Below are 25,589 nucleotides of genomic sequence, written 5' to 3' on the forward strand. Positions count from 1 at the left end.
AAGTATGTCGTAATTGTATTTAATAGGTAGTAATTGGTAGAGTGATTAGTGCATAATGCATAAAATCAACTAAAAGCGTGGAGTACCGTGGATTAAAAGGACGTTAACGACGTTTTTAATGGCCATTAACGGCGTTTTCAAGCCATTAATTACGTTCTTAATTGCCATTAACAGTACGCAATAATTACTATTCAAAATCGGATCAACCATGATATGTGTTATTTTTTGAAATAAGTACGTCATAATTAATTTTAATAGGCAGTAATTGGTAGAGTGATTAGTGCATATTTTAGTGGTAAAATTCGAGGGAAATTTCACCTTGAAACGCATATCCTCCTACCACTCTGTATCAGATAGCACAGTATGGTGTAAATAATCCATGTGTGAAACATTGAAATGTCAGTAGCCTAATGCGACAGGAATTAGTGTATGCGTGAAACATCAAGGTGTGTATGCGTGAAACAGCAAGGCCTAAAAAATGTATGCGCGAAACATCTTCAATTGCCATAAACTTAGGGATGTTTATGTGTATGCGTGAAACATTTTTAATGGTCATTAACGACGTTTTCAAGTCATTAACTACGTTCTTAATTGCCATTATAAGTGAGCATTAATAGGTATTCAATTGGCAGTAATTGGTAGAGTGATTAGTACATGTTTCGACTTGATTAGGCTTTAATAGGTATTCAATTGCATTAACGAAGTGAGAGAAATTTTTTCAAGGTCGAATAAACGGATGTGATCAAATGCTTGAACGGATGAGATTACTCGAGCAATTACTACATGTTTAGGAGGGAAAAAAACTAGGGAATTAGGGCAAAATAGGGAGGATTAGGGCAAACATGCTAGCCAAGCAAGTCTAGCTTTTATAATAAAGGATTTTATCCTAACAATCACGTTGTTCTTGCTAAAGAACCAACATAAGCTGCAACCATTAAATCGATACAAGAGACTAATTCCTAGACAGAACACCAATACTCTTTGACCAAGTTAAGCCACTTTTGAACTTGGGTTTTTTTTTTTTTTTTTTGAACTTGGGTTTTGTTAGGGTTTTGAGTAAGAGATTCACTAACATAAACACTAACAATATTTTTTTTCGAGGATAAACACCAATATTAGACAATGATTTTTAACAACATTTATTATAGAAACTTGTTTAACAAGTTGTTCTAATACAAATTTTATTTATTAAATATATTTATGATAATAGATCATCTCAAATTTAACTCATTGCTTTCTTAATTGAAGTTGCCAATCTATCATAAGCAACTTCCCAAGCAGTACTTAGTTCTTCGCTCCATTTGTCCCCTGCTACTTCCTTTATTGTTTTTAGCAAAGCTTCTTTAACCACCTGAAAGACATCAAACACATCAATTTTGGGTAAGTAATATAACTCTAAAGCATGTCAACAAAAATTATATCTTTTTATTGAACACTAATCTATTTTCACATTAAATTATTAATATATTTTTAAATTTTTTTTATCTTTGCATCCTTATTAATTAACGGGGCACATATCAAATAAAAACCATAATGTATTTTTTTTTGTCAATGAAAGTATGTTTTTTTAATTATGAATTTTATTTAAAGATATACTATTCTTTTTTAATCTTGAAAAAGTAAAGAAAAAATTATGTTATTGATTCCTCACGACAAACTAAAACACAATATTTTTGTTAAATAGATATCCATTGAGTATATATTTTAATATTTATAAAAAAATTAAAATTCTAATTAATAATGAGAATTTTATATCCCATTGAGTTCATTTTATTATATGATAGTTTTTTCGTTAAAAAAATATTTTGCATAATTCTCTTTAATTATTTATTTCCAACATTTATATCATAATATATACAAAAATAACAGCATGGAATATGATTTTTTATCGTTGAATTAGTGATTACGTGACTGTTAGACAGTAAATGAATTAAGACTGCATTTACAAAAATATTTTATTATATTATCTTACCACAAAATGAGGATCAACAACTCCCTTCTGGTTGTGAATAGCACCCAATGTAGCATCTCCCAAAACTACTTCCCCAGTTGCTCGGAGTTGAACAACTGAGTCACACACCTTTAATTCAAAAAATATATATATCAAAGAGAAATGATATTTGAACATTTATTTTGCAACAACGATTTTGACAACCCTATGTATATAGGGGTGTCTTTGTAAAAGAAAAATAATAATAAAAAAGCTTCAAAAAACAATGCCAATATATTATAGGGGTACTTTGACAACAAGTATTTCTAAGTTGTTGGAAAAGTTGTCACAAATGAAGTCAATATATCATAACTCTATTACAAAACTATGCAAAGATTCATCAAGATGTATAAATGTGTGTGTGTGAAAGAGAGAGGAAAAGAGCTATAGAGCTTTAGATGCTATATTCGAAATACTAAGCGTTGAACATGCAGTAGCATTAGAGCGTTTTTTGATGGATTGCCAAAGCTAAAAAAATGTTTTAAGATAATTTCCTAGCGTCATATGAATCTGTTTTATTTTAATTCTTAATTTTTATATAATGTATATCTATTTTGTAGCTGAGAAGTTTATTTTTGAATCAAATAAAAAAGGGTGTTTGAAGTTGATGAAGGGAAGAAATTAAATGAAATGTATTTTTATATAATGCTCTGGTTGTTGATTTGGTTGGGATCAACCAAATATTTTGCACGCCCCTAGACTCGAGTCACTTTTGAACTTGGGTATTGTTGGGTATTTGACTAAGAGATTCACTAGCATAAACACTACAATATAACATTATAGTTTTCAACGATGTTTATTATAAAAACTTGTTTAACAAGTTTTAGTATTACAAATTTTATTCATTAAATTTATTTATAGCAATAGATCATCTCAAATTTAACTCATTGATTTCTTAATTGAAGCTGCCAATCCATCATAAGCAACTTCCCAAGCAGTACTTAGTTCTTCGCTCCATTTGTCCCCCGCTGCTTCCTTTATTGTTTTCAGCAAAGCTTCTTTTACCACCTACAAAGCACCAAAAACATGGGTTAGTGATTTATCCCTTACAAAATATGTATGTTAACAATGATGAAAAATATTTATCGTAAACTAGTTTATTTTCAAAGTAAACCAATAATATCTTTTTAAATATTATATTTTTTTTATCTTTGCATCCTTATTATTTAACTAAACAATATTCATAAAAAAATGACACATTCAAATAAAAGCAATTTAGACTGCATTCACAAAAATATTTTATTATAGTATCATACCACAAAATGAGGATCAACGACTCCCTTCTGAATGTGGATAGCACCCAATGTAGCATCTCCTAAAACCACTTCTCCAGTTGATCGGAGTTGAACAGCTGAGTTACGCACCTTTAATTCAAAAAGTATAAATATCTTGAGATCGATAACCATGTTATGGAAAACTAATACAAAAATATTTTAATAGTATTTAGTATTATTCTTTGACAGGGAATGAAATCCATGGTTAGGGTTTCAAACTTGCGAGTTGTGAATTTTTAGTTTTCTAATTTATTTCTAATTTTAAACAAAATTCATGCTGGCTAAGAAATTTTGGTGGCACATATATAAATGATGTCCTCTCAGCATAAAGATGGGGACAAATTGGTGGGAGAATTACTAAATTATAAATGTGGAAAACACGAGGGAACAAAATCACTTGAAATATCATGGGACTATTGAAACCGTACAATCGTAATACTTGGTTGGCCAAAAATGTATTTGAGTCTTATTACTATAATGTGATGTGATTATATACTACTATTAAGAAGAAAAATATTCATTTTCTATTTTAAACTGAATAATCTTGCCAACTAGCAAAAGTAAGATAAAACTTATTAAATATGCTTTAATTCACTTTCAGTCGATTGCAATTGTGGAATTTTTGTCCTCTATGTTTATCAATTGTGTGAATTAAGTCTCTTATGTATCACAACTAATAAGAGTTAAAATTATGCCCCTCTATCTATTAATCATCCTTTATCTTAAATTAGGAGTAAACATCAGTATAAGTTGGTGCTAATATATGCCACAACTTGACAAGATAACACGACCAAAGAAGTATCATGGTGACATTATGTAACTACTCTTTGGCCACATTCGTTTGTGAAGTTGGCCTAAGTCAGTGCCAACTTTGATTGACCTTGTAGACTAGAGTTAAAAATTACACCATCATAAATGATTTGATGTCATATTCGAGATACATGGGTGATCTAATTTGAAATATTGGAACATGTGGAACCAACATTTTATAATTGTGATAGTTAGGGCACTAGAGATGAAATGAATCATTGCATGCATGCATACAGCATGCATGCATGTATGTATGTATGTAATGATATGTAATTACAATAATACACAAATACAAAGTACAATAACTTAAATTATATACAATGTCATATTTCTTAAATGTAAGTCTTAAAATATTTTATAATTATTAATTTAAAGAGAGTCGTCAACAATAAATGAAAAATGATTAAAAAAAGAAAATAAAATTAATTGATATTTGATCATGCTCACCATTTCAAAAACTTTTGCAGCATGAGCCTGAAGTTGAGGACTATCTTGTACTCCAGTTGTGTCCTTAAGAAAAGAGAACATGCCTTTTGCTGCAGGTGCTTTCTCCAATATACTATTTTTGTCAAAACAACCAAGCATATTCTGACTAATTAATTTACTTTATCTCTTTTATACTAACAATCAACAAAAATGGAAAACACAAATCAAACACATTCATGAGAGATAAAACTTACATAGTGTAGAACAAAATACTATAGCCAGGAAGATTTTGTTTGAATGATTCCCATGAGCTATTCACTAAAGATTCTTGTTTCTCGGTGAAACCCATATTTCCTTTCTTCTTTTTTTAATTTTTTTTTGGTATTTGTATTGTCGTTGTGATAATTTTACATTCCACACTTGTTTATATAGACAACTTGAAGGTTGAAAGAGATGTAGTGAATTAATGTGCTTATTTTTTTTAAAGAATCTATTGGCTTGTGGAGGTGACCATTGAAATTATTAAGAGACAAGAATCTTTTTAAAAACTTAATTTTTGTTTTTTGGATTAAATAAAGAAATAACTTTTAACTTGTTAAAAAAAAAGAAATAACATTTAACATTTTTAAAATCTTTAAAAAAACTTTTAATTTTTTTAAAGTAAACTAAACATTAATACACACATATATATTATTCAACTTAAATAATGTTATCATTAGTTAATAGAATTAAAGACATTAACAATATCACAAAAGATTGAGTAATTTTTAAAATTTCTTCGAGATATAAAAAAATGAAGAATCATGCACTATATAAGAAAGACGTGAAAATTACTTTTTCCCCTATAAAATTATGATTTGTTAAGTTTTTCGTACTTTAATTTAGTGAAAGAGAATCTATATATTTCCTTACCGTTGCTGAGGTAATCATAAGCTTAAACATTTTGTACCGAATAACAAAACTCTAAGAAATATCCCTAAAAAAAAAAACTCTAAGAAATAAAAACTCCACCATACTCTCACCGTCTCCTATCTATATTTGTCCCTCGTAACAAAGTGGTTATTGGAAAACAACAGACAAGTTAAGGAGCACAAATTTAACCCTAGAATTTAATGGAAGAAACAAAGGCGAGGATCACACATCCTATCCATAGTCGTCAAGCCCCCCTACATTAATGGTTACACTCAACAATCATCAAAATGTGTTATAAAAAAGCCATTCCATCCAACTAAAGTGTAATGAGATAATAAATAGTTAAGGGCGTTATAGAAAAAGAAAAATAATTATTTATATAAAAGTAATAAACTTTATTAATTTTATTGGTATATATATAAATATAACTATGAAGTTCAAATACTCTAAAGTTGAGAACATATCTGTATCAAATATCGATACTTCACAGATACTTTAGCATATGTTTTTTAGAAGTGTCCAAATGACATTTCTTTATGTTTCGGATGTTCCATTAATTAATAAAATGGAGTCTCTAAACTATATAAAGAAAAGGTGTTTCATAAAAAAGTATAAAAAAGAAGGATGTCTTTGTTTTATTTTTTATATGTTGGAATTTCAAAATTTAGATTTTAATGAGTGTGAAATACAATCATGACATTGTTTGAGACTCACATTTTGTATAAAGAATAAGTTGTTGCTGCATTTTACGAGTGTGAACTCCATCTCATATTCTTAGGGATAGCTTGTCGCCCATTTGGATTCCACAATGTTCGAGGGATTAGCCTTCACAGTTGCGCGTGGAGGATATCCGGTTAAAAAAAAATTGGTTTAATTTATGTTTTGAATTGAATAAAATAAACTATTTTGGTTATGTGAATTCTTTTAACCATTCAATTTATTCTAGGTTCAGATAGGTTCACGCTTCAGTTTATTTTCTAAACCTTTTCTTTAACAGGCTTATATATGGAAGGCTGGTGGGTGAGTGGTATTGAAGAACACATGAAGTTCTCAAATATTTCAATCATACCGTTAAAAACTATTTGGTTATGTGATTTAATGATTTTATAAGTGGAAGTTGATATTGGAGTATCTGGAAGAAACATAACAATAAGGTATGGGATGATATTGTGGATGCACAAAGCTTTGGTTCTAGAGCGAGCTAAATCCTTGCTTTTTGACTGGGAATTAGGTCGAAAGAACAAATTGAGTCTTAATAATGTTACGAACATCAGGTCATAAGCACAACTACCCCGTCTAATTAAATGGTCAAGACCGAACATAGGACGGATGAAATGCAACATCGATGCATCTTTTCCTAATGGTGAGAATAAGACTGGTATAGGAATTTGCATCAGGGATGACGATGGTGCTTTTGTGTTAGCCAAGACGGAGTGGTACGCTCCAAGTTGTGAGGTGCATATTGGTGAAGCTTTAGGTCTGTTGTCGGCTCTTCAATGGGTCCATGATTTAAGTCTAGGACCGATAGATTTTGAACTTGATTCAAAGAAGGTGGTTGACAGTTTTGCCTCCAATAAGCATGATGCGACAGAATTTGGAAGTATTATTCAAGATTTTAAAACTTTATTTAGTCAATTTTATGAAAACTCTTGTGTTGAGTTTGTGCGGAGACAAGCAAACGCGGTTACTCATGAATTAGCAAAGGCGGCCACGTTAGGAGCTAGTTTCCATATTGTGGTTACTCCACCACGTTGTATTGAACACATTTTGCTTAATGAAATGACATAATTTATCTTGCTTCAAAAATAAAAAGTGGAAGTTGATATATGTATTTAGACTTGTTTATAAAGGTAGTTTGAGTTAGATTCTTCTCATTATGCTTTTATTTTTTTGCGAGGGTATTCACTTGCATATCGAGTTTGATTATATTTTAATAAAATGATTGTTCATGAGTGATCGATCACTTGCATATTGAGTTTGATAATTTTAATAAAATGATGATTATTCATAAAAAAAAAAAAATGGAACATGCAAACAATCCGACTAACATTTGTGCACAATAAATCCCAAAAACTAAACACAATAATCCAATATTTTAACAAGATGATAAAATTATTCGATTATTATCACAAGTCGTAGCTTCTCCTCCTTTAACCTAATTAATAGCAGAATGCTTAGATTATTCAAATGTGTATAAGCATGTTCCATCATCACTTCTAGCAGTTGGGTCGAAGTTTTTGGCATTTGGATCCGTACAACCTTCAGGAACAGGAATACTTACTTGTTGAGCTGCCTTACCTGCATAGAAAATCAAATAAAAAAAAAGGTTACATTACACGTATTTTTTTTATCCAATCATACATACTTTTTTGAGTTTAAATAAATGTTTACTGTATATTTTAGTCCTTATAAATATTTTGTTCAAAATAATTTATAACATTGTGTATTTTTTTTTTCCTCCATTTTGGTCTATGATTGATTCTTTGAGAATTAAAATATTTTGCAACTAGTCCTTATAAAATTGTTTTCAGTTCCTTGGTACCTAGTCCCTATAATTTGCCTTTTATTAGAAAGAAGCAAAAGATATTGCAGGGCTATTTCAAACAATTTTTTTTTATAAAGACTTTAATGGAAAAAAACATAGTATATTATAGGGACAAAAAAATATTTAAGTCTTCTTCGAAATATAAAAAAATGAAGAATCATGCACTATATAAGAAAGACGTGAAAATTTCAAAAATAATAACAATATAAGAAAAAAAAATTTAAAGATACTTTTTTCCCTATAAAATTATGATTTGTGAAGTTTTTCGTACTTTAATTTAGTGAAAGAGAATCTATATATTTCCTTACCGTTGCTGAGGTAATCATAAGCTTAAACATTTTGTACCGAATAACAAAACTCTAAGAAATATCCCTAAAAAAAAAAACTCTAAGAAATAAAAACTCCACCATACTCTCACCGTCTCCTATCGTAACAAAGTGGTTATTGGAAAACAACAGACAAATTAAGGAGCACAAATTTAACCCTAGAATTTAATGGCTAGGAAGAAACAAAGGCGAGGATCACACATCCTATCCATAGTCGTCAAGAGATTTGGATCCTCTCCATTGAAAATTTTCTTAAGTTTTCTCCATTTTTAATTTTAATGGAGAAAACTTGAGAAAATTTTCAATGGAGAGAATCCAAATCCGTCGTCAAGCCCCCCCTACATTAATGGTTACACTCAACAATCATCAAAATGTGTTATAAAAAAGCCATTCCATCCCACTAAAGTGTAATGAGATAATAAATAGTTAAGGGCGTTATAGAAAAAGAAAAATAATTATTTATATAAAAGTAATAAACTTTATTAATTTTATTGGTATATATAAATATAACTATGAAGTTCAAATACTCCAAAGTTGAGAACATATCTGTATCAAATATCGATACTTCACAGATACTCTAGCATATGTTTTCTAGAAGTGTCCAAATGATATTTCTTTATGTTTCGGATGTTCCATTAATTAATAAAATGGAGTCTCTGAACTATATAAAGAAAAGGTGTTTCATAAAAAAGTATAAAAAAGAAGGATGTCTTTGTTTTATTTTTTATATGTTGGAATTTCAAAATTTAGATTTTAATGTGTGTGAAATACAATCATGATATTGTTTGAGACTCACATTTTGTATAAAGAATAAGTTGTTGTTGCATTTTACGAGTGTGAACTCCATCTCATATTCTTAGGGATAGCTTGTCGTCCATTGGGATTCCACAATGTTGGAGGGATTAGCCTTCACAGTTACGCGTGGAGGATATCCGGTTAAAAAAAAAATTGGTTTAATTTATGTTTTGAATTGAATAAAATAAACTATTTTGGTTATGTGAATTCTTTTAACCATTCAATTTATTCTAGGTTCAGATAGGTTCACACTTCAGTTTATTTTCTAAACCTTTTCTTTAACAGGCTTATATATGGAAGGCTGGTGGGTGAGTGGCATTGAAGAACACATGAAGTTCTCAAATATTTCAATCATACCGTTAAAAATTATTTGGTTATGTGATTTAATGATTTTATAAGTGGAAGTTGATATTGGAGTATCTGGAAGAAACATAACAATAAGGTATGGGATGATATTGTGGATGCACAAAGCTTTGGTTCTAGAGCGAGCTAAATCCTTGCTTTTTGACTGGGAATTAGGTCGAAAGAACAAATTGAGTCTTAATAATGTTACGAACATCAGGTCATAAGCACAACTACCCCGTCTAATTAAATGGTCAAGACCGAACATAGGACGAATGAAATGCAACATCGATGCATCTTTTCCTAATGGTGAGAATAAGACTGGTATAGGAATTTGCATCAGGGATGACGATGGTGCTTTTGTGTTAGCCAAGACGGAGTGGTACGCTCCAAGTTGTGAGGTGCATATTGGTGAAGCTTTAGGTCTGTTGTCGGCTCTTCAATGGGTCCATGATTTAAGTCTAGGACCGATAGATTTTGAACTTGATTCAAAGAAGGTGGTTGACAGTTTTGCCTCCAATAAGCATGATGCGACAGAATTTGGAAGTATTATTCAAGATTGTAAAACTTTATTTAGTCAATTTTATGAAAACTCTAGTGTTGAGTTTGTGCGGAGACAAGCAAACGCGGTTACTCATGAATTAGCAAAGGCGGCCACGTTAGGAGCTAGTTTCCATATTGTGGTTATTCCACCACGTTGTATTGAACACATTTTGATTAATGAAATGACATAATTTATCTTGCTTCAAAAATAAAAAGTGGAAGTTGATATATGTATTTAGACTTGTTTTTAAAGGTAGTTTGAGTTACATTCTTCTCATTGTGCTTTTATTTTTTTGCGAGGGTATTCACTTGCATATCGAGTTTGATTATATTTTAATAAAATGATTGTTCATGAGCGATCGATCACTTGCATATTGAGTTTGATAATTTTAATAAAATGATGATTATTCATAAAAAAAAAAAATGGAACATGCAAACAATCCGACTAACATTGTGAACACAATAAATCCCAAAACTATAGAACACAATAATCCAATATTTTAACAAGATGGTAAAATTATTCGATTATTATCTCAACTCTTAGCTTCTCCTCCCTTAACCTAATTAATAGGAGAATGCTTAGATTATTCAAATGTGTATAAGCATGTTCCATCATCACTTCTAGCAGTTGGGTCGAAGTTTTTGGCATTTGGATCCGTACAACCTTCAGGAACAGGAATACTTACTTGTTGAGCTGCCTTACCTGCATAGAAAATCAAATAAAAAAAAAGGTTACATTACACGTATTTTTTTTATCCAATCATACATACTTTTTTGAGTTTAAATAAATTTTTACTGTATATTTTAGTCCTTATAAATATTTTGTTCAAAATAATCTAGAACATTGTGTATTTTTTTCCCTCCATTTTGGTCTATGATTGATTCTTTGAGAATTAAAATATTTTGCAACTAGTCCTTATAAAATTGTTTTCAGTTCCTTGGTACCTAGTCCCTATAATTTGCCTTTTATTAGAAAGAAGCAAAAGATATTGAAGGACTATTTCAAACAATTTTTTTTTTTTTTTATAAAGACTTTAATGGAAAAAAAAAACATAGTATATTATTGGGACAAAAAATATTTAAGTCTACTTCCTAAATTCAATTTTGATGTGGTACATATTATAAAGAGTTTGATGTGGGAAATACATTATTATATATTTTAAAAGCTTCTTTTTTTTTTTTTTATCAATGTTTAATGTGTATTCATGTTTAGATTGGCAAAAAAAGGACCGTTTGTTAACCTTTTTTTGGTGAAAAAAAATATTTTTTAATAATTATTTAAGAGTTGATAGGTTTCTTACACAATTTTGTAAAAAGAGATGAGAATCTATCTATATTCAGGTAAATATAGAATTGTAAGATGTTCGATAAAAGAATTGACCGATTGTGCCTGATCGTACACATTAAAGGACTTTAGGTTATAAGTACTTGTTAACCGTTCAATGTGTTAGGTCGAAGTCGAATCACAAATTGAGTCTAGACTTAGGTTTTATATTACCTTGCATCTTTCTCCTTCCAATTGTTTGTAAAACTTAACCAATGATTTACTTATCCTTGAAGGACTTTTCCTAAATCAATACCTATTCATACTTTAAATGTTTTCAAGTCCATTATTTCTATTATAAACAAAAGTTGTATTCATTATGGTAACAAAACACAACATATATTATATGTTTTGACTATATCTCTAAAATTATTGATTATCAAAATCATTTTGTTTTATAATATATGTAATAAACTGGCTTAAAGCTAAGAGATAAAAGATCAAACCATAGTAAGATCCACTCTTGATAGCATCTTGATTAGCATCACCAAGAGCTGCCCCTTCCAAATACTTGTCTGCCAATTGAACTCTCTTCACATTTTCTTGTTCTTGGACAAGCATGTTACCATACTCCAACAATTTCTCCAAAGTCATCTTGGGTTGATCAAAAGTTGGAGGTCCTTCTTTGGAGTTCACAAGCTTTTTCCCAATGGTTTCAATGCCAACACCAGCAATCCACTTTCTCACTTCATCATCATATACTCTTGCCCTAAGTGCACCAAAGAAATCTGCAAAAAAAATACAAAAATGCATGCAAATTATTCATTTGTAGGACCAAACATTTAACCAAAAAACCTACTCATTCTGTTCTAAGAGAAAGTTGAGTCAACAGTCGATGTGTCCGGTCCAAATTTTGAATCGAATACATAATTTTTTATAACCGAACTTTCTCTTATATACAAGACCGAATGGAGTAATCGAAAAAGTTTCAACATTCTAGAAGTGAACTTACCAATGGATTGACCGGGGAAAGTGTCAACAATCTTAACAACATCTTCCTCAGGTACATTATCATGTCTAAAAATCCCTTTACAAACACCAATACGATCTTCTCTTGTAGGTGCCCAATAAAATTTCTCCATACGACCGTCACGAATAAGAGGAGCGTACAATGTTGAAAAATCATTACCAGTAACAATGATAGGCACACGTGCATTCTCTTCTTTGTTATACATACCAGGAAGTTGAACATTTGTTGGGTTATCAGCAATGTTCATAAGTGTTGCATTTACCATTTGGTTGTTCACAGTGTATTGTGTTGTTCCACCCATACGACCGGCTCCTGCATCAAGATCGTTTATGAAGAGACAGCACATTTTTCCTTTTCTTATTATGTCTGCTGCTTCTCTATATCTTTGTCGAATTAGTTTCGCTGGTTCTCCTGCATTTCCACTTTCTAGCTCTCCAGCACTCATCATGATAGGGCTGGAATTTTAAATTCATATGGATTATATAAGTTAGTGCCAAAAAATGTATTAATATTTAATACATCATCATCATCATCAGATGGAACACATGTTTTGTGTCCGACATTTGCTGGTGTCTGACACTGACATATTTGGATTGGGTGCATTGTGACTGCACACGCATATTGGCTGTCAATAAAGATAGAATGGTCCAGATTTTAAAGCGGATTATGGTTTTTTAAAATCTAAAATACTTAGCTTGTAATCTAGACCGTCTGATCTTGATTGGACAACCAAGGTACATGTGACTGTGAAATCAGAGTTGTGACTATTTACAATCCGGATCCAACATTTGTGGTTACCTTTAATTACGTCTATTTTTCAAAATTATTATTAATAGCTATGTGTCTGGTGCGCGTGTCTATGTTCATGCTTCATAGATGACATCACACATCAATAGTTTAATGCATATATGAACAAATGTTTTAAATCAGTCGCACTGCAATTGCAAAAAATTGTGGTCAAATAGAATTGATGCAAATGCAACTGTAATTGCGATTTTCATACGGTTGTCAAGGGATCAAAAATCTTGACGTTACAACTATAAACGTGGCTGCAAAACCGTTTAACAAAACCTTGATTTGAAGCTATGATTTTTTCTAGGTTGATCTGAAGCTATAGTTAGTTGTGCCAACAATTAATTGTTCCAAAAAAGAGTTTCAATTTCGGAAATGGAAGAAACTTACTTGATTCCCATCTTGGCAAACACAAGCTCAGCTTGGAAAGATTTTCCTTGACCTTTACCTCCCCAGATACCAAGAATTAGAGGAACCTGAAGAAATTATGAAAATATTTGAATAAGTGTCCCTATTTTATTTGAGTCTTAGTGGCAATATCTGCTCCAATTGCATGGTTTTAAATTGCAGTTTACAACTACAATTGTGTCCTCAATATAAAGAATTTTGATGTCTCTAAATGTCGTCGGCTACATTTTGCCGCAATATAAATGTTCACAACATAACTGCAATCGTGACTAAAACTGCAATTTAAAACCATGATCTACATGAATAATAATAATAATAATAATAATAATATATCAAATTCAAATTACATGCCTTGATGTTAGGCAGAGTCAAGAAATTCTTGGTGATGTGTACAACAAGCTTGTCCATAAAAGCAGGTGCAATGTAAAAACCATCCATGGTGTTGTCAAGGTTGTACCTGAAATACCATCATACATGGTGACCACCACCTTCATATAAAAAAAAGATTTGAAACCAATCTTTCAAAAACCGAACCGAACCAGACAATTCAACCAATTGAACTATGAACCAGCGCTGTCTACGGTTCAATTATTTGTGCAGTTCCAATTCAATCGGTTGAAGCATGACCTAGTGGTCTTGCCGATTCAGTGTCGGGAACTTTTTCTACTCATGACAAAAAAAAAAATGATAAATAAGTTAAGTATATCTCTCACTTACTGTCTAAGTCCAGTGCTAATGTACTCATAAGAACTCATGACTGCATAATGAGTTCCAGCATCTTGTGGTGCTTGGAAAACTGAATCAACCATACCCTTCCCTCTTGTGATGTCTTGTTGATCATCTGAAGTATCATAGGCCAAACCTCCCCATCTATCTTTGTCAGTTTGCTTGCTTTCATCAATCTCAGCACAAACAATTTTGATACTTCCAGATGAAACCTTTGTGTTTGGAAACCTCGAGGTAACTTTCTTTAAGCTGCTTCCAAAGAATGATGAACTTGGAACTGAAGCTACTGCTCCAGAGCTATTCAAGCTCAACTGCAATATCACAGTATTATCCTATGAGACACATCAGACATGACACCTATACGTAGACATTGGTAATAATTTAAGAAAATTATATTATTGAATATAACTCAACACATGTGTCAGTAGCGTGTTGGTGTCTGAGACTACACATGTTAGACACTAGACAGAACTTTAATCTAAAGTATCAGTTCTACTTAAGAATTAGCCACTCTTATGTACTATTAAAATTATCCGAAAGTTTACTCAAATGCTATAGACATGCAATCCAGACCGTCATATCATACTATATTTATAAATCAAAATACCATGGACTGGTCCGCTAGATTAGTCGGTCCTTGCCCAATACCAATTAAGTCAACTGAGATGTACGATCATAATAGGACGGTCTAGATTGTTTGATTGGATTTTTTTGCCGTAGAGAATCCAAATCCAGATTCCAAACATTTGAATCATTATTTGATATACAATTGTAACACAATTTTGCAACATTACATTTATAAAGTAATGATTTGATCAAGTATCTATATATACAATTTTTTTGAATCAGAATTAAGTATCTATATATGATTTATAAAATTACACAAGAACAAAAATAATTGATAAGTAGCTAGGTAAAGTAACATACTGGTGTTCCACTGACAGCTCTAACAGCTGAGACTGAGGCAACCATGGCTGTGTTGTGTTGTATTGCAAAGCAAGATAGAGAAATGTGTATTGTTTTGGGGTGAGCAAATTTGTCCAGAGGGAATGAATTTATAGTAGTGACTCAATTGAGTGTACAAAATCCATGGTTCAAGAAGATTAGCTAAGAATCTATGACATCCACACAATGAAGATTATTTTACTGCCACATGGCAATCACTTATTGCATGAATGGTCTCTGACACCTAGAGACAAAGGTCTAGATCCTGCTAGAATTACATCCCTTTCCAATTCTAATGAGTAATTGTTGTTACTACCACATAAAGTTATAGTCCTCATCTCATCAGGTTCATGCAATGACATGTTTTTGTTTCATTATTGGAATAAAAAGAAGTGTTTACCATTAATATGTTTACTTCAAATTATTAAATATTCTTTCTGAAACGAAATATAAGCAAAAAGGGTCGGTGAAAACTTAATGTATGTGGACTAAATTTTTAATCACATACATTAACTTTACAACTATCATTTTTGCTTATATTTCACCATGTATGGAGTATATTACTCCATCAGTCTCATATCAACACATACGGTTAGTTGGTTTACATATGTCAATGCACAATTTTAACATTTCATATATTTAATCATCTATTAACAAAAATTATAAAAAAGTTGATATTTTGAAAATATTTTTTAAGAAGCTAAATTAGCAACCCACTTGGGTTGGCCTAGTGATATTGACTTGGGACCTGAGAGTGTGCTCCCTCCTCAAGGTCTTAGGTTCGATTCTCTTTAGTGATGTGAACAATTACAAATAGATTTATACAAAGTTATTAGGGATGCATTATGTTATATTGACTACAGAGCCACATAACCAATATATTGAAAAAAAATGGACATTCCAAATTATATTTTAGTTTTGATTTAACTATGTAGGAAAATGGGGCGTCTATGAATATAATGTTTGTTTTAACTGAATATAAATGTTTTTTTTTTTGTTTTAATTGAATGGTAGAAATTAAAATTTTGGTGATTTAGATGATGATTATCAAAAGGGAATATTGACCCGAACAAGTCTTCGTTAAAAGGATTATGGGACCATTGGCCCCAACGAGTGATGCACACAATGCAAGTTGCTTTTCCCATTGCTATATCTGCCTCCCCATCCTTATGTCCCTTTCTAGTTTCTGTTAGACATACTGCGTTGTTTTACTAGCTACACAAACATTTTCATTAGTTGTTTTTTGTTTAAAATCTACACACAAGCAGAGAAGTTGGGTCTAACTATTAATTTAACTGTTGAATTATGACTTGTGCCAAAATAGGCTCCATAAACTTAGCCTGCAAGGAGAAAGTATTTTCCAAAAAAATTAAGGATTTTGAACTCTAAAATTGGTAACATTAACACATAGCGTGGACAATTCTTGGTGCATCGAAATAGAAGAACTTTCAGTTAAAATCAGTTAAATGACCAAAATAACATTAATAACATAAGTTGAAATCAAAATAACCACTTGCTAGGACAAGGGAAATACTAATATGCACGATAGATTTGTCGTTATATTTGCACGAATAAGTAGATAAGGTCATTTTTATCTCGCTCTCTTAATTTTTTTTAAGCAAAATGACCCATTTCATTAATGATGCACTTTTTCTAAAAGAAATCACAAATTACAGATCTTGTGGTGGTGGTGAATGGTGCATCTCCAAATCAAGTGCTGCGTGTTTTGTCTTGTCTAATAGTATTTATCTTTCCTTTTTTTCTTTTTTTACTTAAGATAGTATTTATCTTTTTTTTTTTTTTTTGAGCAAGATAGTATTTATCTTATCACTACAATGCTTTAGAATTATTATGAGGATAAATACACATACTTGTTGGCCGTTGTTGTGGAGTTATTTGGCGTTTTGACATGTTTGTTTTAACAAGGCTGCATGTTGTTCATTGTCGTGCAGCTCGTGCGGGAAGGGTGTCGTGCTATATAGCACCACTCGTATGACAATTATTAAGAAAGAAGCCACTCAGGATTGAGTTCCTGTTTGGGGTGCTTTAGTTTCTGTTTTGAAATTTTCGAACACAAAAACTAATTTTAGTTTTAATTCTTAGTTGGGTTTCAGTTTTTTTAGTTAAATCTTTTGCCCGTACACTATGAATTCAATCAATATAAAAATAATAATTAAGCTTGAAAAAATGCCAATGAAAAGGAGATCTTAAGAGATGGCAAGCCGACCCATTTAGTGGCGAGCCAACCCGTCAACAAAAAAATAATAATGCATTTTCTTTTTACAATTTAGCTAAACCATTGTTGTTGTTAGTTAAAAAAAATGGAAGCAAACAAATTTGTGAGACAAATTAATCCAACAATATCAACCACTTAAACAGCATACTTAACAAATGAGCTTTGCTTTCTTCAAAAAAAAAAAAAAGAGCTTTGCTATATAGCCCGAGACAATTCATCCCGAGAGGTTCACGAAAACCTTATAACCAATTTAATTGCTTCCTTATCGGAAATCATGGGAGGTTGTAGCTACAGGTCAGAGATTGATATTACATAAATTAACTCTTCTAAAACATCGTGATGGTTTTAGTCGCTATATCTAGCATATTTCTTAACAAATTCAGCATCATAATTAACAACATTAAATAAATCTCAAGTTTGTACCCAAAATAAATCTCGAAAAAAGAAAAGAAATTCATCAACAATCAAAAACCAAAACAAACCCAAGAACATAAAGTAAGTCTCAAAGTTAAGCCACCAACATAATTTCTCTAGTAAGTCAATCAAGTAAATTAATCCATGTCAAATCATCTATTAGGATAATAATGTAGGTCGACCGCCCCACCCCGCTTAGACTTGTCCCATTTAAACCCGTCTAAAAAACCAAACGAGGCGAGCCGAGTCAATTTAGTAATTGAGTCCAAAACTTCAGCTCAACCTGCAAAAAAAAATAGCTGGTTAAACAGGTCGGCTCGACGAATCAGACCTGATTTGCCAACCCTAATCTTAGCTGGCAAAAATAAGGCACAAGGACAGAAATCTGGTAGTTCTTTGGTGGTAAAAAAGGGAAAGTGCTATCCTTAACTAGATTGTTGTTATGAGATCTTTAGATCTTATAGGTGGTAAAAAAATTGAGTAAACTCAGTCATATTATGGAAACAAGAGAGAGCTGGGAGTCTAACCAAGATGCTATACTTGAGGCTTCTCTGCTAGATAATGCTATAATTAGCTTGATTGTTGTTCCAAATTCTCAGGGTGCAGACATTTCTTTAGATAGACAATCTGATCCTCAATCTCATGTTGTAGCTGATGAAAACTTAATGGCTAACTTAGAGAATTTCCCTATGGTACAAAATGTGTCTTTTTGCTATGGTAAAAATGTGACACACACTGTTACAACCTAGCATATCAATGTTGCTACAACCTTCAACTTCTCATAAATCTTTGATAATTGGTGGAAATTATCCCAATTTCTGCCCTTTGGAGGATACCGTTTTTGAGAACTGTCTAGTAGTCTTATGGAATGTTGTTATGGCTACCGGTGAGTTTTGGATAACATTGAAACAAGTTAGAATTAACTTCTAGTCTTGTTTGTTGAGAAATGTTATGAACAATATTTTTTTAACACTAAACCATCGACATGTGCTCCGCACAGCTCCAACCACCTGATTAATATGCAGATAAGTAGCACATGTTTATATGAATAGATCAATTTGTTTGCTATACACAATGTACTTCATAGTTCATACGATGTGAAATACTTCAAATTAATCGCATCATGGTCACGTTAGGTATGTCGTTAATTGCTATTAGTTACAATACATCAATACAAAGTGATGATCCTATATTTAACACAAACTATCAGACATTACGAAATACTTCTCTTTATACGACATTAGAGGTCACATCGGTATCTTGACCATCTTCATCGGTAATAAGCATCTTCAACCCATTTCTGAAGGTAACTCTCAAAATTGCAACATAAAGCTGACCATGTGAAACACAACACTTGACAAATATATCCCAACATTCTTTAAAGACTGTCCTTGACTTTTGTTAATAGTCATTGCGAATGAAATAACTATCAGAAACTGTCCCCGTTGAAATTTGAAAGGAATCCTAACGTCGGAAGGTGTAAGAGATAATCTTGGTATATAAACTTTCTCACCTATATTACTTCCAGATATGACCTTTCCTTCAAGCACAAATTTACTCATTCTGGTTATTAGTAGTCTTGTACCATTGCATAAGCTTGATCTTTGATTTATATTCCTCAACAACATCACTGGTACTCCAACCTTTAATCTGAGCTTGTGATTTGGAATACCAGAAGGCAGAAGTAGTAATTGTGTTTAGAAATTCAGGAGTGTGAACATCATCAACCGCATCACCATCTTTGTTTTGTGAAAGCGTGGAATCATAACTCAAATACACTTTTTCTTCACCTGGTACCAAATCCAACATATACTCATTTATTTGATCAACAATTGAATTCTTTGGAGCTAATATGTCCCTGTCTTGAAAATAAGTAATATCACTCATGCTATCTAATACATTGGGATCTCCATTGCTTGACATAAGTAAATCAGATGGAATATCAGTTGATATATCAACGTCATTGCTTTCACCTATTGTCCCATCACGAATACTCAATACCCAATCAGAAAATGATTTTCTTTCTATATCTTCTACTATCACGGTTCCTCTTGCCTAATATTCTTAGTTTGATGGTCGGCGCGTCACGTTCATTTAATGTGTCTAACAATTCGATATGTTTTTGCATACTCATTATACTCATCAATTGTTTGCCGTAAGTCTTTCACTATTGATGACCTCAAAAAAGTTATGGTCGTCCAACATTCTAAAAAAACGAAAACAATAAGAAAAACTAATAAAAGGCAGTCACATTTTTATATTAATGGTTAGGAAACATTGTACCATGTTAAGTATGAAAACAAAAAAAGAATAAGGAAAACAATGAGGAAACCCTTTTATATATATGATATCATGTTAAGTACAAAAAAAGACTTATTTGACAAAAAAAAAAAAAGACAAAGCATTCGCAAGAAAAATGCACAGTATGATATAATGTTAAAAATACTACCATATATATGTTAAACTAATTTACATGCATGTCAATTATATGAAGTTGGGTCCGGACAAATTGATTGTTACCCAAAAATAAGAAACAGACATGTGAAATAAAATTTACTTGACAAACGCCATCCGCTTCTTAATTTCGTTGTCGGTATCGTATACGTATAATTGAGCAAATTTTGGCTGTTTTTCGGGCATGGGCAATAAACTTCCAATTTGATGATAATTTTCACCATTCATGACAAATGTGGATGAAGCTTTTCCCTTATTTATCATACGTTGTTCTTACCTCTCATCGATGTGAAAGCAAACATTTTTTTTTTTTTTTAGGAATGTGAAAGCAAACATGTTGTTAAACGATCGAATATTTTCCATAAAAAATTTACTTCTATTGTCATTTTTGTAATACAAATCATGCAACATGTCAGGTAGTCTTGGATATTCAGCAAGCTTAACCCTTCCATGTCTGCAACACATGTTGAATTTAGGCACCGTTGGGTTGTAATCTTTTTTAATTCTTTCATCATATCAGATGGTTGCTCCGCATTTTACACAAATAGATTCGGGTAGCCCAAAATGTACATATTCTACTATTTTATCTGCTGCTTATGAAAAAGACATTAATATATTGGAGAGAGTACTTCACTCGAAGCATTGTGGTGTCTAATTTTAAAATCTAACTTTTTTAATGAAGTGCAATAATTAAACAGTAGTGCATCCCTGAATGATCACTTAAAAATAAAATTTGCACTAATTAGTTTATTAATGAATTCAACAGTGATTCTTACCTTTTTTTAAAAAAAAAATTATTGCACAAATGAATTGATTATTATTTATTTTGTGATGAATAATATTTGAATGTACATGATTGAATAGCTACCATTTCAAAATTGAGAAATGATATTTGAACATCCATTTAGTGACAACTTTTGCAACAACTTTCTCTCTCATACTCACATTACTTTTTACTTTATCTCTCTATTGTTATGGTTTCCGTTCCAATACCACTTTTTTCTTTGTAAAATATGGTTGTCAAATAAGTTGTCACCAAATTGATTGTTCAAATAGCACTCCTCTTCAAAATTTACCATATGACGATTGTATAAGTATTAGCATACGAATCCATATCCCTGGTTTTCTATTTTTTTTTTTCTTCTTTCTTTTCTATAATAACAAACTAATGATTCAATAAAGTAACGCGTAATCAGAGTAAATATGGCTCCTGTATTTTCATTGTGTTACGAACAAAAATTATGGAATAAATGACTCAAAGATGGACACGTAATTATAGCACAATTTTATCGAACAAATAAATTACAGATAGACACCTAATGCTTCCTTATATTTAGGAACAAATCGGCATTTTTTTTGTAAACGAATGCTGGACAAAACAACACAAATATAACAAAAAATTTGCATAGATATAATGTAATTTTATTACATACCTAGTTTATGCATTGTGATGTCTCTATTCAATTGCTAATGTGCGACACTTAAACTATTAACCTCTATATATATAGAGAGCCAGCTGCATTTATTATGTATGCATTTATTATGCTTGCATAACACACCTAGCATATGTGTTTGGGAGGGAAATCAACAAAGCTATTAGGGTTAAGCATTAGCTTGACCTAATAAGCTTTTATAGTAAGTATGAAGTATGATATGATTATCTTTAACACTCACATTTTTATTGGGTGAAACTCATGCAGGTTTCACCATTTTATATGGGATCCATTTACAATATGTGGTACCCACATAAGTTTTACGTAATAAAAGAATGAGTCTTAGAGAAATTGTTAGAAAAAGAGTGTCAATGACATCTCTCTGTGTTTGTTTGACTCTACCTTAGAGACTTCTTTAGGAGGATTTCCATTTAATTTTCCTTGAGATAGTTTTCTTGTTTAATTGAGTTTTGGCTTAGTTGCCCAATTTTGTATGTTTCCTTTTAATAAATTTCTTTGCCTTTGATAAAAATAAATAAATTATGTTTTCAAATTTAACTTTTATCTTTAAATTAATTTTATGTAAGATATAGTAAACTCTATACAAACTAAAATGAGCATCTAAGTAAATATGGTGCTTTTACTAGAAGGTATTTTTATGTCCAAATGGAACATTTGTGGAGGCCTTTGCTCCACCACATTTGTGTGGATCTTAGGCATCCGCAAAGTTCAATGTTGTAAATAAGTATGTTGACCTTTGTGTGGGTGAGAAACCGCAGCAAATGTATAATTTTAATAAAATAAAAAAGTTTTACATGGACTAACAGTCGCAAATGTTTTTTAAAAAAGTGTGTTAGCGTCGGTCGTAAACCGACGCAAACGCTTGCAGTTTATTTTTTAAAAAAAAAAAAAACTTCAAGGTTGAACCGTAGAATTCTTTTTTCATTAATTTAAACTTGCTTACACTAGAAATTAAGTGTATATACAGTCATCCTCTCTTAAGAGAAAGTTAAATCTAAAAATAGAATTTAATCGCATTGACCTTATAACTTGTTTGTTTATTTACGTATATATCAAATTACTTATTTAATAATGTTAATATGAAATAAAACTTTAAAGTAAATTAAGAGGTCATACCTGACTTAAAAAGTAAAATAAAAATAGACTCGGAAAGGGATTTTATGATATATTACAGACTTGGTTGGTTCATTGGTCCCTAATTAATTTTCAGTTTTCATTTTGGTCTCATAACTCGTAAAATCAACATTTTAGTCCCTTAAGTTAACTTCCGTAAGTCAAATTGATCCTATCCGTTAATTTTTTAATGTCTAAATTTTTTGATATGATTTTAACCATTTGATTGCATGTCCATTAAATTTAATAGTGAACCGTCAGCGCCTAATTTTTTTCACTTGTCATCATCTTCTCTCTTCTTCTTCCTCTAATCTTCGTCAATTTTTTCTAGAATTTTTCTTCTCTCTTTGGTGTTGAGCAATGTATGAAGATGAGGATGAAGATGAAGAAGAGGAAGAAGGAAGAAGATGAAGAAAGGTGAAAAAAATTATATGCTGGTGATGGACACTAAGATATAATAAAACATCAAACGGTTAAAGTTAAAAAATTAATAGGATCTAGGGTAGACCACTCTTAAGGTTGGTCCACCATAGACATTTGTGGTTTAAATTATCATCTAAGGACTTTTTTGAATAACGGAGAGAAAGAAAATGGACCAAAATGTTGATTTTACGAGTTATAGAACCAAAATAAAAACTGAAAATTAATTAGGGGACCAATGAATGGACCAATTTTAGCCTTATAAAACCTAGTTTGTGGCCTAACCTATTTCAACCTCAAGTTCATGCACTTATGATCTTATTATGGTTGATTCATGTTTATACATTTTAATGATGTTCAAATAATCTAACAAACAATGATGTTGATTGATGCATGATAGAGAAAGACAATTTCATCGTTAAACTCGAAAGCCCAAAGTTCTTCATCCACCAGCTCATAATTACTCTCCCTTCTCAATCTCATGTATTCCCATAGTTGAAAGACAAAAATGTTCAGTGTTTTGATGTGACAGAAACCAGAAAGTTATGTATGCGTAAATAGCATTGTCTCCAAGCTCATCTTTTCCAGTTTCCGGTCAATATCCTAGGGCATCTCCAATGTAATAAAGTTAAGAAAGAGTATATTTACTTCCATTTTTTGAGGAGCTAAAATAAATTTTAGAGGTTTATAATTGATTTTTGACATGTTTGGCTCCTTTTAAAGTAGAATTGATTTTATCTCTAAAATTGATATTAGTTGAGGTTAGAAATTGTCACTTCTGATTTTAAAATTGATTTGTCCAAACATATTATTTATTTTTCAATCAACTTTTATATGATTGTACCCAAACATAAATGATTTTACCTTCAACTCAATTTTAGTCATAATGAACTTTACAGAATCAATTCACTCAACATCAATTTTTCTCACCTCAAAATCAAACAAATATTAAATAGATGAATCATACTTTTAAGCTAGAATTAAGATGCGACATTGAATATTGATAGATAGTTGAGTGAAACCACGAAAGAGAAATATGCTACCATTGGATAAGTGTCGATATAGTAAAAGTTGTTATAGACGTAGACTCTTAAAGAGAGCAACAATGTTATGAATCTCACATCTAATAGATAAGAAAGTTAAATGTAGCATTTAAAGAGATAGGATCCTCCCTTCTAATGAACTAATATTTTGAATTGAGCTCTTCTTATTTGCTTAACTCATAACAATATCACAACCTTAATCTTCATAACACTAGTTGTTGTGTGTGTGAGTTTATGTTATTAATCTATTTATATTTGGTCTGAAACAGTAAGAAATTAACACAAAAGGAACTACAGGGGGTTAGTCTAACACACCTAAGACCATAATTTAAGTGGCAAACAGCTAAACCTGAATTATGGTGTGATTAAAATAGCATTGATATGTTCACGTAGAGCAAGTGGGTTTAAATTAGGTTAATTAAAGGACCATTAACAATATCAAGACAAATAGCCGCAATGAGTCATGAACTCTATATGCTACTAAGAAACTAGATTAGGCAAAGCATGCATTATAACTCCATACTTATAAACTGATCATAGTATAAAAAACTCTTTCCAATCACCAACAAATGATAATGATTGGTTATTCAATAAGTGAAATTATACCGTCCCTTTCAAAAAAAAGGGACTTGTCCCATTACTTTGGTCATCAATATAAATAGTTTGTAATCACTCTGTTAGTGGGTAAATTTTCATCATTTGTATCATTTTATTTTCATCAATATTAAGTGTTAGTTATTTTCCTTTCATTCCTTCCTTCCATCCATCGATGTCATGTTTCATAATAAGAAGCTTCAATTTAAATGTTGCAATAACACAAATTACCCTCTTTTGTTCTTTTAAGTTTGACAAAAATACCGGATTAGTCCTTTAAGTTTTTAAGTTTCAAATAAGTCATTTAAGTTGTTAATTTATTACATTGTTACCCTTGTAAAGACCTATTTGAAACTTAAAAACTTAAAAAATTCAAATAGGTGCATTAAATTAACAACATAAAGAACCTATTTAAAACTTAAAAAAGGATTAATCCGGTGTTCTTGTCAAACTTAAAGGACTAAAAATGGTATTTGGCCTATTTTTTTCTTTCATGAAACTGATTTGAATGTTTGTAACTAGATGCTAATTTGAGTCCAAGAAGTCGCCCCTTATTATGTGCTTTATATAACGTACACTCAATTAGGCGGGTGTGCTTACTATGAACCTCTAAAAAAATGGTCTAATGGTAAATGTTTACCATATGTTTAGTAAAAAATAAATTTTATAGTAATAAGCTTCGCTAAAGGAAGGATCGTTCGGAAAAAACTGAGTTCGAATTTTGGATAGAACA

General features: G+C 31.1%; 3 protein-coding genes and 1 pseudogene across 4 annotated transcripts; 1 reads left to right on the plus strand and 3 right to left on the minus strand.

Annotated features, from left to right (window-relative positions):
- Positions 1–1,207: 1,207 nt before the first annotated feature.
- On the minus strand, positions 1,208–4,900 carry LOC146923931 (leghemoglobin 8). 2 transcript variants are annotated; one of them, XM_085709013.1, is made up of 4 exons: positions 4,755–4,900; positions 4,522–4,633; positions 1,973–2,080; positions 1,208–1,351 (listed from the first exon to the last, which is right to left on the minus strand). In XM_085709013.1, the coding sequence occupies exons 1-4, from the start codon at positions 4,847–4,849 to the stop codon at positions 1,223–1,225; spliced, it is 444 nt and encodes a 147-aa protein (XP_085565139.1). In that variant the 5' UTR covers positions 4,850–4,900; the 3' UTR covers positions 1,208–1,222. The 2 variants fall into 2 exon arrangements, with proteins under 2 accessions (XP_085565139.1, XP_085565138.1); XM_085709012.1 differs by lacking the exons at positions 1,208–1,351; positions 1,973–2,080 and adding exons at positions 2,744–2,998; positions 3,247–3,354.
- Positions 4,901–9,695: 4,795 nt separating this feature from the next.
- On the plus strand, positions 9,696–10,289 carry LOC146923932 (uncharacterized). The gene is made up of 2 exons (XM_085711795.1): positions 9,696–10,119; positions 10,264–10,289. The coding sequence occupies exons 1-2, from the start codon at positions 9,696–9,698 to the stop codon at positions 10,287–10,289; spliced, it is 450 nt and encodes a 149-aa protein (XP_085567921.1).
- Positions 10,290–10,389: 100 nt separating this feature from the next.
- Positions 10,390–15,211, minus strand: LOC146923933 (ribulose bisphosphate carboxylase/oxygenase activase 2, chloroplastic). The gene is made up of 7 exons (XM_085709014.1): positions 15,111–15,211; positions 14,175–14,494; positions 13,809–13,914; positions 13,440–13,525; positions 12,240–12,712; positions 11,734–12,015; positions 10,390–10,666 (listed from the first exon to the last, which is right to left on the minus strand). Exons 1-7 carry the CDS (start codon positions 15,153–15,155, stop codon positions 10,548–10,550), a joined length of 1,431 nt encoding a protein of 476 aa, XP_085565140.1. The 5' UTR covers positions 15,156–15,211; the 3' UTR covers positions 10,390–10,547.
- Positions 15,212–18,984: 3,773 nt separating this feature from the next.
- Positions 18,985–20,418, minus strand: LOC146923934 (uncharacterized; annotated as a pseudogene).
- Positions 20,419–25,589: the final 5,171 nt, after the last annotated feature.

This window comes from Medicago sativa, chromosome 5 (genome assembly GCF_051527215.1).
Source record: "Medicago sativa cultivar Bolivia chromosome 5, Bolivia_mono, whole genome shotgun sequence".
NCBI classification, from domain to species: domain Eukaryota; kingdom Viridiplantae; phylum Streptophyta; class Magnoliopsida; order Fabales; family Fabaceae; genus Medicago; species Medicago sativa.

Excerpts from the sequence above, each read along its gene's own strand:
- LOC146923931 (XM_085709013.1), bottom strand. The coding sequence starts at position 4,849 with ATGGGTTTCACCGAGAAACAAGAATCTTTAGTGAATAGCTCATGGGAA. Across the intron at positions 2,081-4,521 it reads CTGCAAAAGTTTTTGAAATG|GTGTGTGACTCAGTTGTTCA; the intron begins GTGAGCATGATC and ends TTTGAATTAAAG. Across the intron at positions 1,352-1,972 it reads TTGTTGATCCTCATTTTGTG|GTGGTTAAAGAAGCTTTGCT; the intron begins GTAAGATAATAT and ends GATGTCTTTCAG.
- LOC146923932 (XM_085711795.1), top strand. The coding sequence starts at position 9,696 with ATGAAATGCAACATCGATGCATCTTTTCCTAATGGTGAGAATAAGACT. Across the intron at positions 10,120-10,263 it reads TGTGGTTATTCCACCACGTT|GGTATTCACTTGCATATCGA; the intron begins GTATTGAACACA and ends TTTTTTTGCGAG.
- LOC146923933 (XM_085709014.1), bottom strand. The coding sequence starts at position 15,155 with ATGGTTGCCTCAGTCTCAGCTGTTAGAGCTGTCAGTGGAACACCA. Across the intron at positions 14,495-15,110 it reads GAGCTGTCAGTGGAACACCA|TTGAGCTTGAATAGCTCTGG; the intron begins GTATGTTACTTT and ends GTGATATTGCAG. Across the intron at positions 10,667-11,733 it reads CAAGAGTGGATCTTACTATG|GTAAGGCAGCTCAACAAGTA; the intron begins GTTTGATCTTTT and ends TTTTCTATGCAG.